General features: G+C 37.8%; 1 protein-coding gene across 1 annotated transcript in view; it reads right to left on the bottom strand.

Moving 5' to 3' along the window:
• Window positions 1–14,921, bottom strand: part of DDX46 (DEAD-box helicase 46) — a 69,611-nt gene that overhangs the window by 17,276 nt on the left and 37,414 nt on the right. Inside the window, exons 16-18 of the mRNA XM_047084820.1 lie at window positions 2,864–3,057; window positions 521–658; window positions 55–204 (exon numbers count right to left, since the gene is read on the bottom strand). Of these exons, the coding sequence (XP_046940776.1) occupies window positions 55–204; window positions 521–658; window positions 2,864–3,057 (482 nt within the window). The remainder of the gene's footprint in view (window positions 1–54; window positions 205–520; window positions 659–2,863; window positions 3,058–14,921) is intronic.

The raw sequence follows: 14,921 nt of genomic DNA, 5'->3' as shown, positions 1-14,921 counted from the left end.
GGAAGCAACAATGTTTCAATCAGCAAGAAGGGGGCTCAGAAAAATGGCACTTACATCGACTGCAGCGTCCTCATCATCTGAATCTTGCAAACCGAGAGCTGCTTTTTGCAACTTCTTCCTCTCATTGGCCAAAGCTTGTTCTGTTTCATCAAACTTGAATCCCTTACCAGAGAACCCACTACTCTTTTTAATTATTTTCCCTTCCTTTCAAGGAAAAACAAAACAGTTAATTTCATACTAAAAAAAACTTTAATGCTTAGGAATTTAGGAGTAATTAAGTATTTTTCAAGGTAGCACATACCAATGTATCAAAAACATTTCATCTAGCATGAGAACAAAAAAAGAACTCTTCAGTATGATACAAAACATGGAGTTGAAGCAAAAGGGAGGATTTTGTTGTCATTCCTTTTCCCTCTCTAGAGAGATAGTTACCTTATCAAGGTTTACAAGTATAAAATATTCAAGGTTTACAACACAATAATGACCTGCATAAAGATAATGGGAATTGGAAAAAACTCACAGCTTTCTGCTGATCTTTGAAATCACTCCAAAGTTTCTCCAGATCAGAAGGCACCGCAGTTCCTGACAATTCAAGAGCTTTAATTATGTCACCAGCATAGCGAGCTTGATCTTCTGTGATAAAAGTATACGCATAACCCTAATGAATGATGAAAAAAAAGAGAACTATTAGACACTAACAAGATGACTCTTACTCAGATCACAACATAAAAGTAGAATCATCTAATAATAGATCTTCTTAAGAGTGACTTCATGGGGCACCAGGGTAGCTCAGTCGGTTAAGAGTCCGACTTCAGCTCAGGTCATGATCTCTCAGTCCATGAGTTCGAGCTCCTGTGGGGCTCTGTGTTAACAGCTCAGAGCCTGCATCCTGCTTCAGATTCTGTGTGTCTCTCTCTGCCCCTCCTCCCCTCACACACACTCTCTCTCTCAAAAATAAATAAACATCTAAAAAAAAAATTAGGGGCTCCTGGGTGGCTCAGTCAGTTAAGCGTCCGACTTTAGCTCAGATCATAATTTCACAGTTCGTGAGCTCAAGTCCCAAGTCGGGATCTGTGCTGACAGCTCAGAGCCTGGAGCCTGCTTCAGATTCTGTGTCTCCCTCTCTCTCTGTTCCTCCCCTGCTCATGTTCCGTCACCCTCTCTCTCACAAATTAATAAATATTTTTTTTAAAAAATTAAAAATAAAAATAAGCATACCAGAAACTCATTTCTTGATGCATAAACAGAAATTCAATTTTATATAAACGTGTAATTGCATTGTCATACACATTAATTTTAATATAATACATTATTTTTCCCCCTTTCGCTTGCATTCCCTTCCTACACTACCTACTGCACCTCTCTACCCCAACTAACTTGTATTCACTTGCTAGGACACAGCTTCCCACATATTTCTCCCTCTGCATATTTTTTAAGACCAGTAAGAGATATAAAAACATTTGTTTGTGTATGTGTAATGTGTTTTTATATACAAAAATGAAGTCAGCTATATAGCCTCCCTGGGGTTTTCTAAAGCCTAAGATTTCACATTTCCCTAGCAGCTTTTTGGTTCAGGCAAGAGAGTTGGGAGTAGAATGGCACACCACAATCAGACTGTCTTCACATACACTGTGTCCCTACCAGAAAACTGTTATGAATTGTAAAACATGGTTTAATACTGTATTTCAGGAATATCTAGTCACCACATGACCCATGGCCTGCTTTTGTGCTGTCCATGTGCTAAGAATAGTATCACATTATTTTAAGGTTTGTACGTGCACATAATTTTACACAAAGTTTCCCATAACCACAGAATAACTCAGGTTAAATCAATAAAAGCCATCACTATGTATTAGCTGTGTAAGCTGGGCAAGTAAGTTAACTTCCATGTACCTTAACTTTTCTTATCTATTAAATGGTATTACTCACCTCAAAGGGAAATTGTGAGGATGAAGTGAGATGATTTATGTAAAGCAATGAAAATAGTGCCTGGCATTCAATAAGTACTCCATAAATACATTATTATTATTATTATTATTATTATTATTATTATTATTGCCTCAGTATGTAGAAATGTCCAGGAATGGAAAATCAAATAGATCATCATACCATCATCAGTGTTTCTTTTTCTTTTTCTTTTTTTTAATGTTTATTTATTTTTGAGAGGGAGGAAAGAGCACGAGTGGCAGTGGGGCAGAGACAGAGAGAGAAAGACACAGAATCTGAAAGAGGCTCCAGGCTCTAAGCTGTTAGCACAGAGCCCAACATGAGGCCCAAACTCAGGAACAGTGAGATCATAACCTGAGCCAAAGTCAGACACCCAACCGAACGAGCCACCCAGGCGCCCCAATCACCATCAAGGTTTCCAACAACAGAATATTCTGCTTGCTGCCTTCAAAAAGAATGAGTTAGACCTATATAGTTACCAGACTATAAGTGAGTTAAAAAACCAAGAAATATACATAGTGTATGAAGCAGGACAGGGGAATAATGAGAAAAAGGGTAACAATTTCAGTAGGAGTACATTTTATAATCCCACATTTTAAAAATAGCAATGAAAAATCTCAAACTATATACATGCATGTAAAAACGTACACAGAAATTTTTAAGCAAGGGAAAAAAAAAACTAAAAGACATAAATAACACTGTCTGCCTAAAGAGAACAGCTAATTATCAATAACTTTAATAATACTGTGTATAGAAATGATGAACATCAACTAATCCCCATACTCTGATGATTGAAGATTTTCAAAATGTTTATGTTAACTCCTATTATCTACTCCTTATAACCCTAAACAAACAAACAAAAAAAACCTGTGTTTTATTAATACAATGGAAATCAACTTTAAAAAGTTCTTTTTACTTTATTGCCTGCTCTTCCAGTCCTTCCCGCTCTGTGCACATAATCCTCATAATGGTTGGGGCAGCTGTAATTTACTACAAGAATCAGATGTTTCACATCTAAACCTCGGGCAGCAACAGAAGTGGCTACGAGAAGTTTGCAGGTCCCATTCTTGAAGTCATTTATGATGCTATCTCTGTCATATTGATCAATGCCTGCAAGTAAACAAACAAAAAATGTAAAACCACATACTGCATTTAAATTGTTCACTTCATCTGACACAGAAATAAGTTAAATGCAGAGTAAAGAATAAACACAACTTACAATGACCAAACATCTACCAACTACAATACTGAAATAAAACACTAAGGAAATTTAATGGCCAGATCAAAAGCTACTGCTATTAACTCATTGATGAATATTCCAAATATGTTCTTGTTTTGCCTCCTTTCTTGTGAATATGGATTATAATAGCAGAAACCCCATCTCAGATTCATTAACCTATACTTAACCTATTTATGGGGTAAAACAAGAAAAGGCAGGTACATTCAGCCTACAGTAACAGGATTCTTCAGATCTTTCTCCTTCTCCTATAGGTTATTAGAGCCTTGCTACTCAGTTTTGTCCGAGGACCAGAAGCAACATCACATGGGACGTTGTCAGAAATGCAGAATCTCAGAAATAAAAGAGAAAGAGAGAGAGAAAGAAAAAGAGATAAAGAAAAGAAAAGAGAAGAAAAGAAAAGAGAAAAGAGGAAAGAAAAGAGAAAAGAAAAGGAAAGGAAAGAAAGGCAGGCCAGATCCTACTCCAAACTACTGATTCAGATTTTGCATTTTAACAAGATACTTAGGTGACTGATTACACATTACTATTAAAGTTTGAAATGCACTGGTTAAAAAGCAGTGAACTGGGTCTCTCTTAAATATGTTTCCCAAAGAGCCTCAGGGTGAGTGATAACGGAGGGTATAAAATGCCAAAATGTTCTATTACAAAATACTCAGACCGAAAATTGATTTAATGATGGAGAACCTCTAGTAATTAGAGAAGGGAATGGGGTAAATTCTCAAACCATGAAAAACTCATTTTGGCAGCAGGAGATATTCTAAGGCTTCATATAAAATCTGAGTTTAAAACACAGAATACTTAGTATCTAAATATATATCAATGCTAATTAATACTATTACCTAAAACTTAAACATACTCCTCAGGACACCTGCCTGGGTGGCTCAGTGTTAAGTGTCTGACTTCGGCTCAGGTCATGATTTCACAGTTTATGGGTTCAAGCCCCGCACTGGGCTTTGTGCTGACAGCTAAGAGCCTGGAGCCTGCTTCAGATTCCATGCCTCCCTATCTCTCTCTGCCCCTCCCCTGCTTGCACTCTGTCTCTCCCTTGCTCTCTCAGCAAAAAAAAAAAAAAAAGTGTACTCTTCAATGACTGAATTAAAGAAATTATTTGGATCTAATGTCAAAATAACTAGAATCCAACCCCAAACCCAAAAGTCTCTTAAGAAAAATTAATGAAGTCAATACCAATATAAATTAAATTTAAAATTAAAATGTACTAAAACTTTTACTTTAGACTGAGGTATCCTGACTATCTAACTCAGCTACACATACTTTATTCCATGAAGTGAATATAATATGCTAAACACAGTATATGGGATACCTGCCCAGCAGCAATTAACCCTCTTCCTTTTTTTTTTTTTTCATGTTTATTTATATTTGAGAAACAAAGGGAAAGAGGGAGGGAGGGAGGGATGGTGTGGGAGCAGGGGAGGGGCAGAGAGAGATGACAACAGAATCTGAAGCAGGCTTCAGGCTCTGAGCTGTCAGCACAGAGCCTGATGTGGGGCTTGAACTCACAAACTGTGAGATCATGACCTGAGCTGAAGTCGGATGCGTAACCAACTGAGCCACCCAAGTGCCCCAACCCTCTTCCTTTTTAACAGAACTCCAAATTTGTTCACCTATCCACCCAACATATGATCACATATATCAAACCAGAGATGAGCCTAATTCTCACTTTTAGGTGAATCAATCCCATTCACTTTCTGTGCTTAAGGCCTCCTTTGTAAAAATTAATGAGGATGAGACCCAGAGAGCTACACTTTACACAGGTCATCTCTATCAATACTCAATGTATTAGAAACTGAGAAAATTTGTGAATACTTACGAACTTGTTTAAAAATAACTTAAAAGCAATTACATATTAAAATTTAGGGGCATCTCGTAACAGAAGATAGTTGGAGTCTCATATCTTCTGCATCCCATCTGATGCAATAGAACATGCCATGATGCCTTCAGAAAACTACACTATACACTCCACACAGAATGAAAGTAAAAAGGCAAATCACGTAGTAAGGTTATTACACAAATACTTTTGATCTCATGAACCCCTTAAAGTCTCTGAGAACCTCAAGGGTGCCAGGGCAAAACTTTAGGAATCATTAGTCATTCTGCTTGCTTACAAATGATTTAGGCATAAGCATGTGATGCAATTTTTACCAAAGAGATAAGAGAAGTACAGACAAGGGATTATGGGGGGGTGGGGGGGGGGAATATCCTTATTACTTATATAAAAAACACACAATATCCCTCAATGTAGGAAAAGCTCTTATTGGACCAACCCTCTTGCAGATAGCAACTATAAACTCTGGGCAAAATATTGGGAGAAAAAAAAAAAAACACAAAAAACCTACCTGAAGGCACAAGAGTATGACTAAAAACAAGCAGAAACTGGAATTTTTGACATTTGGAATAATACACTAGCAGTAGTTGCAATTACAGGATTCAATTTATTTACTTTAAACTTTCTGTTTGGGGAAAAGCCTTGGGAAGCCAAGGGGGACAAGTCAAACTTGAATAGAAACTGGAATTTTTGACATTTGGAATAATATACTAGCTGAGGACCAGAAAACAGAAGATGAAACAGAGTAGGCAAGCACAAACATGTGGACCCTAAACTATGCATGCATGGGACAGAATCCAAGCAACCTAGGTATGGCTAAAAGAAATTAACACAGGGGTGCCTGGGTGGCTCAGCTGGTTAAGCATCTGACTTCAGCTCAGGTCATGAAGTCCTGGTCCCAGAGTTTGAGCCCCTCGTCAGGCTCTGTGCTGACAGCTCAGAGCCTGAAGCCTGCTTCAGATTCTGTGTCTCCCTCTCTCTTTGCCCCTTCCCCCGCTCACGCTCTGTTTCTCTCAGTCTCTCAAAAATGAATGTTAAAATTATTTTTACTAAAAAAATAAAAGAAATTAACAGATTTCAGATGTTGCCCATTAAAAGAAGGACTGAATTTAAAATAAGGGTCCAACCAAGTTAATGTCTTATTAAAACACAAGTCTTAAGGAAAATATGAGAATTCAGACCCTACAACGGATTATTCATAAAGGGCAGTATACAAATCAAAATTATTAGATAAAAATATAGAAATATATAAAACAAAATAAAAAGATAATCAACAGAAACTGACAAGGTGACCAAGATGTTATGATTAATAGTCAAAGATTTTTATTATTTATTTATTTATTTTTGAGAGAGAGAGAGAGAGAGAGAGAGAGAGCAAGCATACACATGCACCCGTGGGAGAAAGGCAAAGAGGGAGAAAGAGAATCCAAGCATGCTCTGTGGTGTCAGCGCAGAGCCCGACATAGGGCCTGATCCTACAAAGTGTGAGATCACAACCTGAGCTGAAACTAACAGTCAGAAGCCCAACCTACTGAGCCACCCAGATGCCCTAATAGTCCAAGATTTTTAAAGCAACTGCTGTAACTGTGATCAAGGAAAAATTTTTAAATGCTCATAATGAATGGCAGGAAATCTTATGAGAGAAACAAGAAGAAAATATAAGAGAGAGCCAACTAGAAATTCTAGAAAAAAAAAAATCTGAATTAAAAATTCACTGGATAGACTTAACAGCAAATAAAAGAGGGCAAAAAGAAATCCGTGAACTTGAAGACAGTTAAAGAAACGACCCAGTATTAATTATAGAGGAGAAAAAAAGGTTGAAAAACAAAAGTGAACAAAGGATCAAAGACATGGGAGATGGTACTAAAGGGCTGAACATACACATAATTGCAATCCCAAAGAGAGAAGAAAAATAGCTCTGGAAAAAAAAAAAATTAAGATACAAAGGTCAAGAATTTCCCAAATTTGTCCCAAATTACATCTGAAAAACATAAATTTACAGATTCTACAAGTTCAGTGAACCATGAGTACAATAAACACAAAGAAAACCATACTGATACACTAACCATATGACCCAGCAATCCCATTCCTGGTTATCTATTCTAGAAAAATTTTCACATACAACCCGTATTCAAACATTTAACAGCAGCTCTATTCATTTTTGTCTAAAACTGGAAACAACCCAAACATCCTTCAACAGATGAAGATACACAAACCGTGGTACATCCATACAATAAATACCTCTGGGCAATAAAAAGAGATGAATTGTGCAACAACTTCAGTGGATCTGAAAATCATTACGCTGAGTGAAAAGAGTCAACTGCATAATGTATGACCTATATTCACAAATATTCTTATAAAAACACATCAGTGGTTGACAGGAGTTATAAACAGGAGGAGAGTTAACTTTTCAGTTACTTTTGTAGGTATAGGACAAGGGAGTTTTGGGGCATGATGGAACTGTTCTGTATCCCAATTATATTGTTCCCTGTGGGATGGCTGAAGCAGCAGAAAAACAAGAAAGAGCCCAGGTGTCAAGAGAAATGAACTGAACGAACGGGGATAGATTTATACAAAAGAATATTAACAATAAGGGAAGAACTACTGGTAATGCAACAACGTGGAAGAATCCCAAAAACATGCTGAATAAGGCCAAGGACCACCCACCATATGACGGAAACAAGCCAATGAAGAATGGACAACCCAGCACCTAGAGCTATCAAGCCAGTAAGGGTAGAAGCTGAGAAGGAACAAGGGGGAAGGGAAGAGGCGGCGATCAGAACCTCATAAAACAAAGGCCCTTGCCTATAGTCCACGGGCATTCACTTTCGAAAGACCCCTCTCTATAAAGAGAGCTTTCCTACTATTAAAGAAACATTTTCTGAAGCTAAAAAAAAGAAAAAAAAAGGCCGAGTAAAAGATAACTTGACACAAAAATGTTGAGAAAGTACGGTTTCATTTATCTGAAATTCTAAAAATACAACAAATATATGTTGGAAAAAAATGTAAAAAGTGGTTGCCTGTGGGGATGAGAACAGGCATTAACTGGGGGGAAGTTCTGAGGTTGTATATGCATAGAGGTTTGGGTTTCACAGCTTATATATATTTGTCAAAACTCATCAAAGAGCACACTTATGATCTGTACATTTTACTACAGTTTACCTATAGTTTGTGTTTTTTTTTTTAATTTGGGGGGACGGGGCGCCTGGGTGGCTCAGTCGGTTAGATGTCCGACTTCAGCCCAGGTCACCATATCGCGGTCCGTGAGTTCGAGCCCCGCGTCGGGCTCTGGGCTGATGGCTCAGAGCATGGAGCCCGCTTCTGTGTCTCCCTCTCTCTCTGCCCCTCCCCCATTCACGCTCTGTCTCCGTCTCAAAAATAAATAAACGTTAAAAAAAAATTTTTTTTAATAAATAAATAAATAAATAAATAAATAAATTTGGGGGGCGCTTGACTGGCTCGGTATACAATTCTTGATCTTGGGGTCTTGAGTTTGAGCCCGACGATAGGGACAGAGTTTACTTAAAAAACATAGTTATTCTAAAAAATAAAATAAAAAATTTTTGAACTAGTGTTAACCATCTGCATATTGAAGTGAAATATGCTGATGCTACAACTTTCTTTAAAACATATCAAAAAACTAAGAAATATGATGAGTAGGTAGAATAGACAGATGGCTAAAGATGTGAAAGAGAAATACAACAAAATGTTAGTTGTAGAATCCAGTACTGGATGTTCAAGGCTCTTCACCATATGATTTTCTCAGATTTTTTCTGTGTTTACAAATTGTGGTTATAAAAATAAGAGGGGGAAAAGGCACCTAGACATATGGGAAATAGTCTTCTTCCTCTGTAATTTGTCTGATACAAAAGTGATGGTTAGGGGCATCTGGGTGGCTAAGTCGGTTAAGCGGCTAACTTCGGCTCAGGTCATGATCTCGAGGTCAGTGAGTTTAAGCCCTGTGTCGGGCTCTGTGCTGACAGCTCAGAGCCCAGAGCCTGTTTCGGATTCTGTGTCTCCCTCTCTCTGACCCTCCCCTGTTCATGCTCTGTATCTCTCTGTCTCAAAAATAAATAAACGTTAAAAAATAAATTAATTAAAAAAAAAAGTGATGGTTAAAACTGCAGAAGCCTTTTTGGTGCCATGAAAAAAAACTACTTTAAAAACTAACTTGGGGTGCCTAGGTGGCTCAGCCAGTTAAGCACTGAACCCCTGATTTTGGCTCAGGTCATAATCTCACCGTTGGTGATAACACACCCAGCATGAGGCTCTGCACAGACAGCATGGAGTCTGTTTGGCATTCTCTCTCTCTCTCTCTCTCTCTCTCTCTCTCTCTCTGCCCCTCCCCCACCTCAAAATAAATAAATAAACTTAAAAAAAAAACAATTAAGTTAACATGCTCAGGATAGCAGTACAGAAAATACAATATAGTGACAGTGAGCCACTAAATGAAACAATCTGGAGTCACTTGACCATTAGATTTCATTTTTATAAAATAATAAAAATGTCTCATGATTTAAGGCAGTTGGATTAGTTTCTTGTCACTTGCAGAAAAAAGAAAAATGTAACTGATATTAATAGTACAAGTTGAAGGCCTCAACGAAACAGTCTGCCCTATAAAAAAAAGTGTATGTTCTCATATACCATAATTTCTCTTAAGTAGAAACCTGTGTGCTGCTTTTCTAATTTCATTATTTACCCTATTAGATGCATTGGTTTTTTTTTTTAACTTATTTAGAGAGGGAGCATGAGCACATGCAAGTGGGGGGAGGGGCACAGTGAGAGAGGGACAGAATTCAAAGCCACTTGCTCACAAGGTTCAATCCCATGAACCCATGAGATCATGACTCCAGCTGAGATCAAGAGCTGGATGCCCAACCAACTGAGCTACCCAGGTACCCAAGATGCACTGTGTTTTTAAGAAATTTTTAAATTATTCATTGTTAATGCAAAAGCTAAAAAATGGATGGCTGACAAACCAGAAACTGTAGCCATGGTTCAATGAAAGTATTTTCATATTTCTTTCATTTGTAACCTACTTTAAGGTTACTGCAGGTTATGTGATAGGTCAAAAAGGAGTACTAAGAACATGTTCTCCATTTATTATGTTCATAATAATGCTGACAAACATCTAACAAAAAAGTTAAGCCACAGTAGAATGTTTTGATTGCTGTACTGAGAAAATTGTTTCAGGTTAAGACCAGGAGTGGGCAGAACATATAATCCACTCTCTTACTTCCAGCCTTTGCTCTTCCCCTTCTAGACCTGAAGACACGAAGAACTACAGGTGGCTCTATAGAAGACACAGCATGTGGGGCATCTCCAAGCATCCTTCTCACTATATCATTACACTATGTGTTAGGTATAAAATGCACATTAATTTCATATGCACATTAGGAATTTTATGATTACACCTTTTAATTCTTAAAAAGCCCTAAATAATTTCTACATTTTTATACTTATATAGCAAATTAGCTTTTATTCAGTTACACATTAAAAGAGCTTAACAACAAGACTCATAATCAAAACTTCTCCCTAGTTTTCCTTCAGAAATTTACCACACTGGAGGAGCCAGGGTAGCTCAGTTGGTTAAGTGTCCGACTTTGGCTCAGGTCATGATGTCACAGTTCATGGGCTTAAGCCCTACACTGGGCTCTGTGCTGACAGCTCAGAGCCTGGAGTCTACTTTGGATTCTGTGTCTCCCTCTCTCTCTGCTCCTCCCGCGCTCACACTCTGCCTCTCAAAAATAAACATTAAAAAAAAAAAGGTAAAAGAAATTCAGCACATTGCTCTACTACAAAATTACTTAAAAAATGTCTAAGCTAATAAATAAATCTTACATTCACAATAAATTTTGTTTATTTGCTTTGAGACACAAGATTTTACATGGACACACCTGTTTTAATCAAAATATTTAAAATTAGAAAGTACTGGGACACCTGGGTGGCTTAGTTAGTTGGTCTGACTCGATTTCAGCTCAGGTCATGATCTCACAGTTCATGAGGTGGAGCTGTACGACAAGCTCTGTGCAGACAACCCAGAGCCTGCTTAGGATTCTCTTTGTCCTTCTCTCTCTGCCCCTCCCCCAATCGCACTCACTCTCAAAATAAACATTAAAAACATTTTAATTTAACTTAAAAGTACAAAACAACAAACAGGAGAGAAAAGAAATCATCTAGGGAAAGAAAGAAAGCTGAGTCCCATGTTTCAAATGTGGAGAAAAACAAAAGTTCTACACTAGAAACTCTGTAGCTAATGGCAACCAAAACATTTTCAGGAATGATGACACTAACAGGGCCAAAATAAAACGTCTATGATAAGTCATTATTGCCTGTTTATCCTAATGATTAAAAGTAGACATGGACATGCTAGAAAGGTAAAAATGTAGAGAGAGTAAAAACATTAGTGGCTGGGGCATCTTGGGTGGCTTAGTGGCTTAAGTGTTTGATTCTTGATCTCGTTTCAGGTCTTGATCTCAGGGCAGGGAGTTCAAGCCCTGCATCTTGGGGGAGCCTACTTAAAAAAAAAAAAAAAAAAAAAAAAAGATAAGCGGCAGTATAGGGATGGGGGAGGGAGGGATGAATAGGCAAAGAGGATTCTTATGGTAGTATTTTCTATGAGTGATATAGTATGGTACTATACTGGTGAATATGTCTTTATAAATTTGTCCAAATCCATAGACTGTATAACACCAAGAGCGAACCCTAATGTAAACCAGGGACTCTGGGTGGCAATGATATGTCAATACAGGTTCAATGATTGTAACAAATGTAGCTCTGTGGTATGGGATATTGATAGGGGAGGAGGTTGTACTTGGGGGCAAGGGATATACGGGAACTTTGTAATTTCTGCTGTCTTGCTGTGTATCTAAAACTGCTCTAAAAAACTGTCTACTAAAAAAAGAAATGTTGGGGCACCTGGGTGGCTCAAGTCAGTTAAGTGCCATGGATCGAGAGGGTGAAGCCCTGAGTCAGGCTCTGCACTGACAGTGTGGACCTTGTTGGAATTGGATTCTCCCTCTCTAGCTCTTTGCCCCTCCCCCACTCATGCTTTTTCTCTCTCTCAGAATTAAAAAAAAGTTGGGAAAAAAAAAAAGTAAAGGGGTGCTTGGCTGGCTCAGTTAGTAGAGCGTTCAACTCTTGATCTCTGGGTCATGAGTTCAAGCCCAACGCTGGGGATAGAGTTTACTTAAAAAAAAAAAAAAAAAAAATTTGGCATAAGATAAACATACAGATCAATGAAATTAAATAAAGAGCTCAGAAACCCTCAGATAAATAAATGGTCAATAGATTTTGACAAAGGTGCCAAGACTCTTCAAAGGGAAAAGGAAAGTCTTTTTACCACATGGGTCAGGGAAACTGAAAAACCACATGCAAAAGAATGCAGCTGGATCCATATCTTGCATCATATATAAAAATCACCTCAAAATGAATTACCTAAATGTAAAAGCTATAATTTTAGAACTCTGAGGAAACAAGAGGGAAAATTTTCATAACCTTGGACTTGGCAATGGTTTCTTGAATTAACAGCCAAAGAAAAGGCAAAAAAAGAAAAAATAAAATGTACTTCAAAATTTAAAACGTCTGCGCATCAAAGAACACTACCAAGAGGGTGAAAGAACAACCCAAAGAATGGGAGAAAATATATGTAAACTGTACATCTGATAAGGGATTGCTATCAAGAATATATAAAGAGGGGCGCCTGGGTGGCGCAGTCGGTTAAGCGTCCGACTTCAGCCAGGTCACGATCTCGCGGTCCGTGAGTTCGAGCCCCGCGTCGGGCTCTGGGCTGATGGCTCAGAGCCTGGAGCCTGTTTCCGATTCTGTGTCTCCCTCTCTCTCTGCCCCTCCCCCGTTCATGCTCTGTCTCTCTCTGTCCCAAAAGTGAATAAACGTTGAAAAAAAAAAAATTAAAAAAAAAAAAAAAAAAGAATATATAAAGAAATCCTACAACTCAGCAATGAAAAAAAGATGCGAATGACCTAATTAAAAATGGGCAGAAGCCTAAAATAGACAATTCTTCAAAAACAGATATACAAATACCCAATAAGCACATAAAAAGATGTTCAATCTCAGTCATTAGGGAAATGCAAATCAAAACCACAATGTCACTTCACATCTACTAGCATAGCTATTATAAAAAAAAAAATAGGAGACAAGTGCTGGCCAGGCTGTGGATAAACTGGAACCCTAATGCACTGCTGGAATTCCAAAATGGTGCAATTTTTACAAAAAGTAGTTTGCAGGTTCTATAAAAAGTTAAAAATAGCCATATGGCCATATGGCCAACAGGACTCAAACAGATACTTGTACACCAGTGGTTAAGTAGCATTACTCACAAGAGCCAAAAGGTAGGAACAACCCAAATGTCCATCAACAGGTAAATGAATAAAGGAAATGTGGTATATACATACAATGAAAAATTATTTTGCTTTTTAAAAAGGAAATTCTTCTTACCATACACAAAAACAAATTCAAAATGAATTAAAAACCTAAATGTAAGACCTGAAACCATAAAAATCCTAGAAGAGAGGACAGTTCTTTGCCTCTCGTGAGGCAAAGAAAAACAGGGGTGCCTGGCTGGCTCAATCGGTGGAAGTGCAACTTTTGACCTCAAGGTTGTGAGCTCAAGCTGCACATTTGGTCTAATTACTTAAAAGTAAAATCTTAAAAAACAAAAAACAAAGAAAAAAGCAAAACAAACAAAAATAAACTACCGGGACTACATCAGAATAGAAAGCTTCTCAAAAATAATATAAACACAGGAAGGGGGACAAAACGTAAGAGACTCTTAAATATAGAGAACAAACAGAGGGTTGCTGGAGGGGTTGTGGGAGGGAGGATGGGCTAAATGGGTAAGGGGCTTAAGAAATCTATTCCTGAAATCATTGTTGCACCAGATGCTAACTAACCTGGATGTAAATTACAAAAAAATAAAAATAAATAAATCAATATAAATAAATAAATGTTCATTTATCCTTAAAAAAAAAAAAAAGCACAGCAAAGGAAATAATCAACAAAACTAAAGGACAACCTACTGAATGGGAGAACATATTTGCAAATGACATATCTGACAAAGGGGTAGTATCCAAAATATATAAACACCTTATAAAACTCAACACCCAAAAAACAAATAATCCAATTAAAAACTGAGCAGAAGATGTGAACAGACATTTCTCCAAAGAAGACATCCTGATGGTCAACACACATGAAAAGATGTTCAACATCACTAATCATCAGGAAAATGCAAATCAAAACAATGAGATATCACCTCACACCTGTCAGAATGGCTAAAATCAACAACACAAGAGACGACTGTTGGCAAGGATGTGGAGCAAAAAGACCTTGTACCCACTGTTGGTGGGAATGCAAACTGGTGCAGCCACCATGGAAAACAGTATGGAGGCTCCACAAAAAATTAAAAATAGAACTATCCAGGGGCTTCTGGGCGGCTGAGTCAGTTGAGCATGTGACTCTTGATTTTGGCTCAGGTAATGATCCCATGGAATCAAGCCCCACATTAGGCTCCATGCTGAACCTAAAGCCTGTTTGAGATTCACCCTCTTCCCCCACTCACGTGCTTTCGCTCTCTCTCTCTCTCTCAAAAATAAATAAACAAACAAATAAAACGCAACTACCCTATGATCCAGTAATCCCACTACTGGGTACTTATCAAAAGAGTACAAAAAAACTTACTCAAAAAAAAGGACACAAGGACATATGAACCCCTATGTTTACCACAGCATTATTTAAATTAGCCAAATTATGGAAGCAGCCCAAGTACCCATGGACAGATGAATGGATAAAGAAGACGTCACACACACACACACACACACACACACACACACACACACACACACACACACAGGAATATGATTTGGCCATCATAAA

This window comes from Lynx rufus, unplaced genomic scaffold (assembly GCF_022079265.1).
Source record: "Lynx rufus isolate CCGP_SWC_20201006 ecotype Redwood Valley unplaced genomic scaffold, mLynRuf1.p SCAF_1, whole genome shotgun sequence".
Taxonomy (NCBI): Eukaryota; Metazoa; Chordata; class Mammalia; order Carnivora; family Felidae; genus Lynx; species Lynx rufus.
The sequence above is the reverse complement of the archived record's forward strand: the minus strand, read 5'-3'. Positions and strand labels throughout refer to the sequence as shown.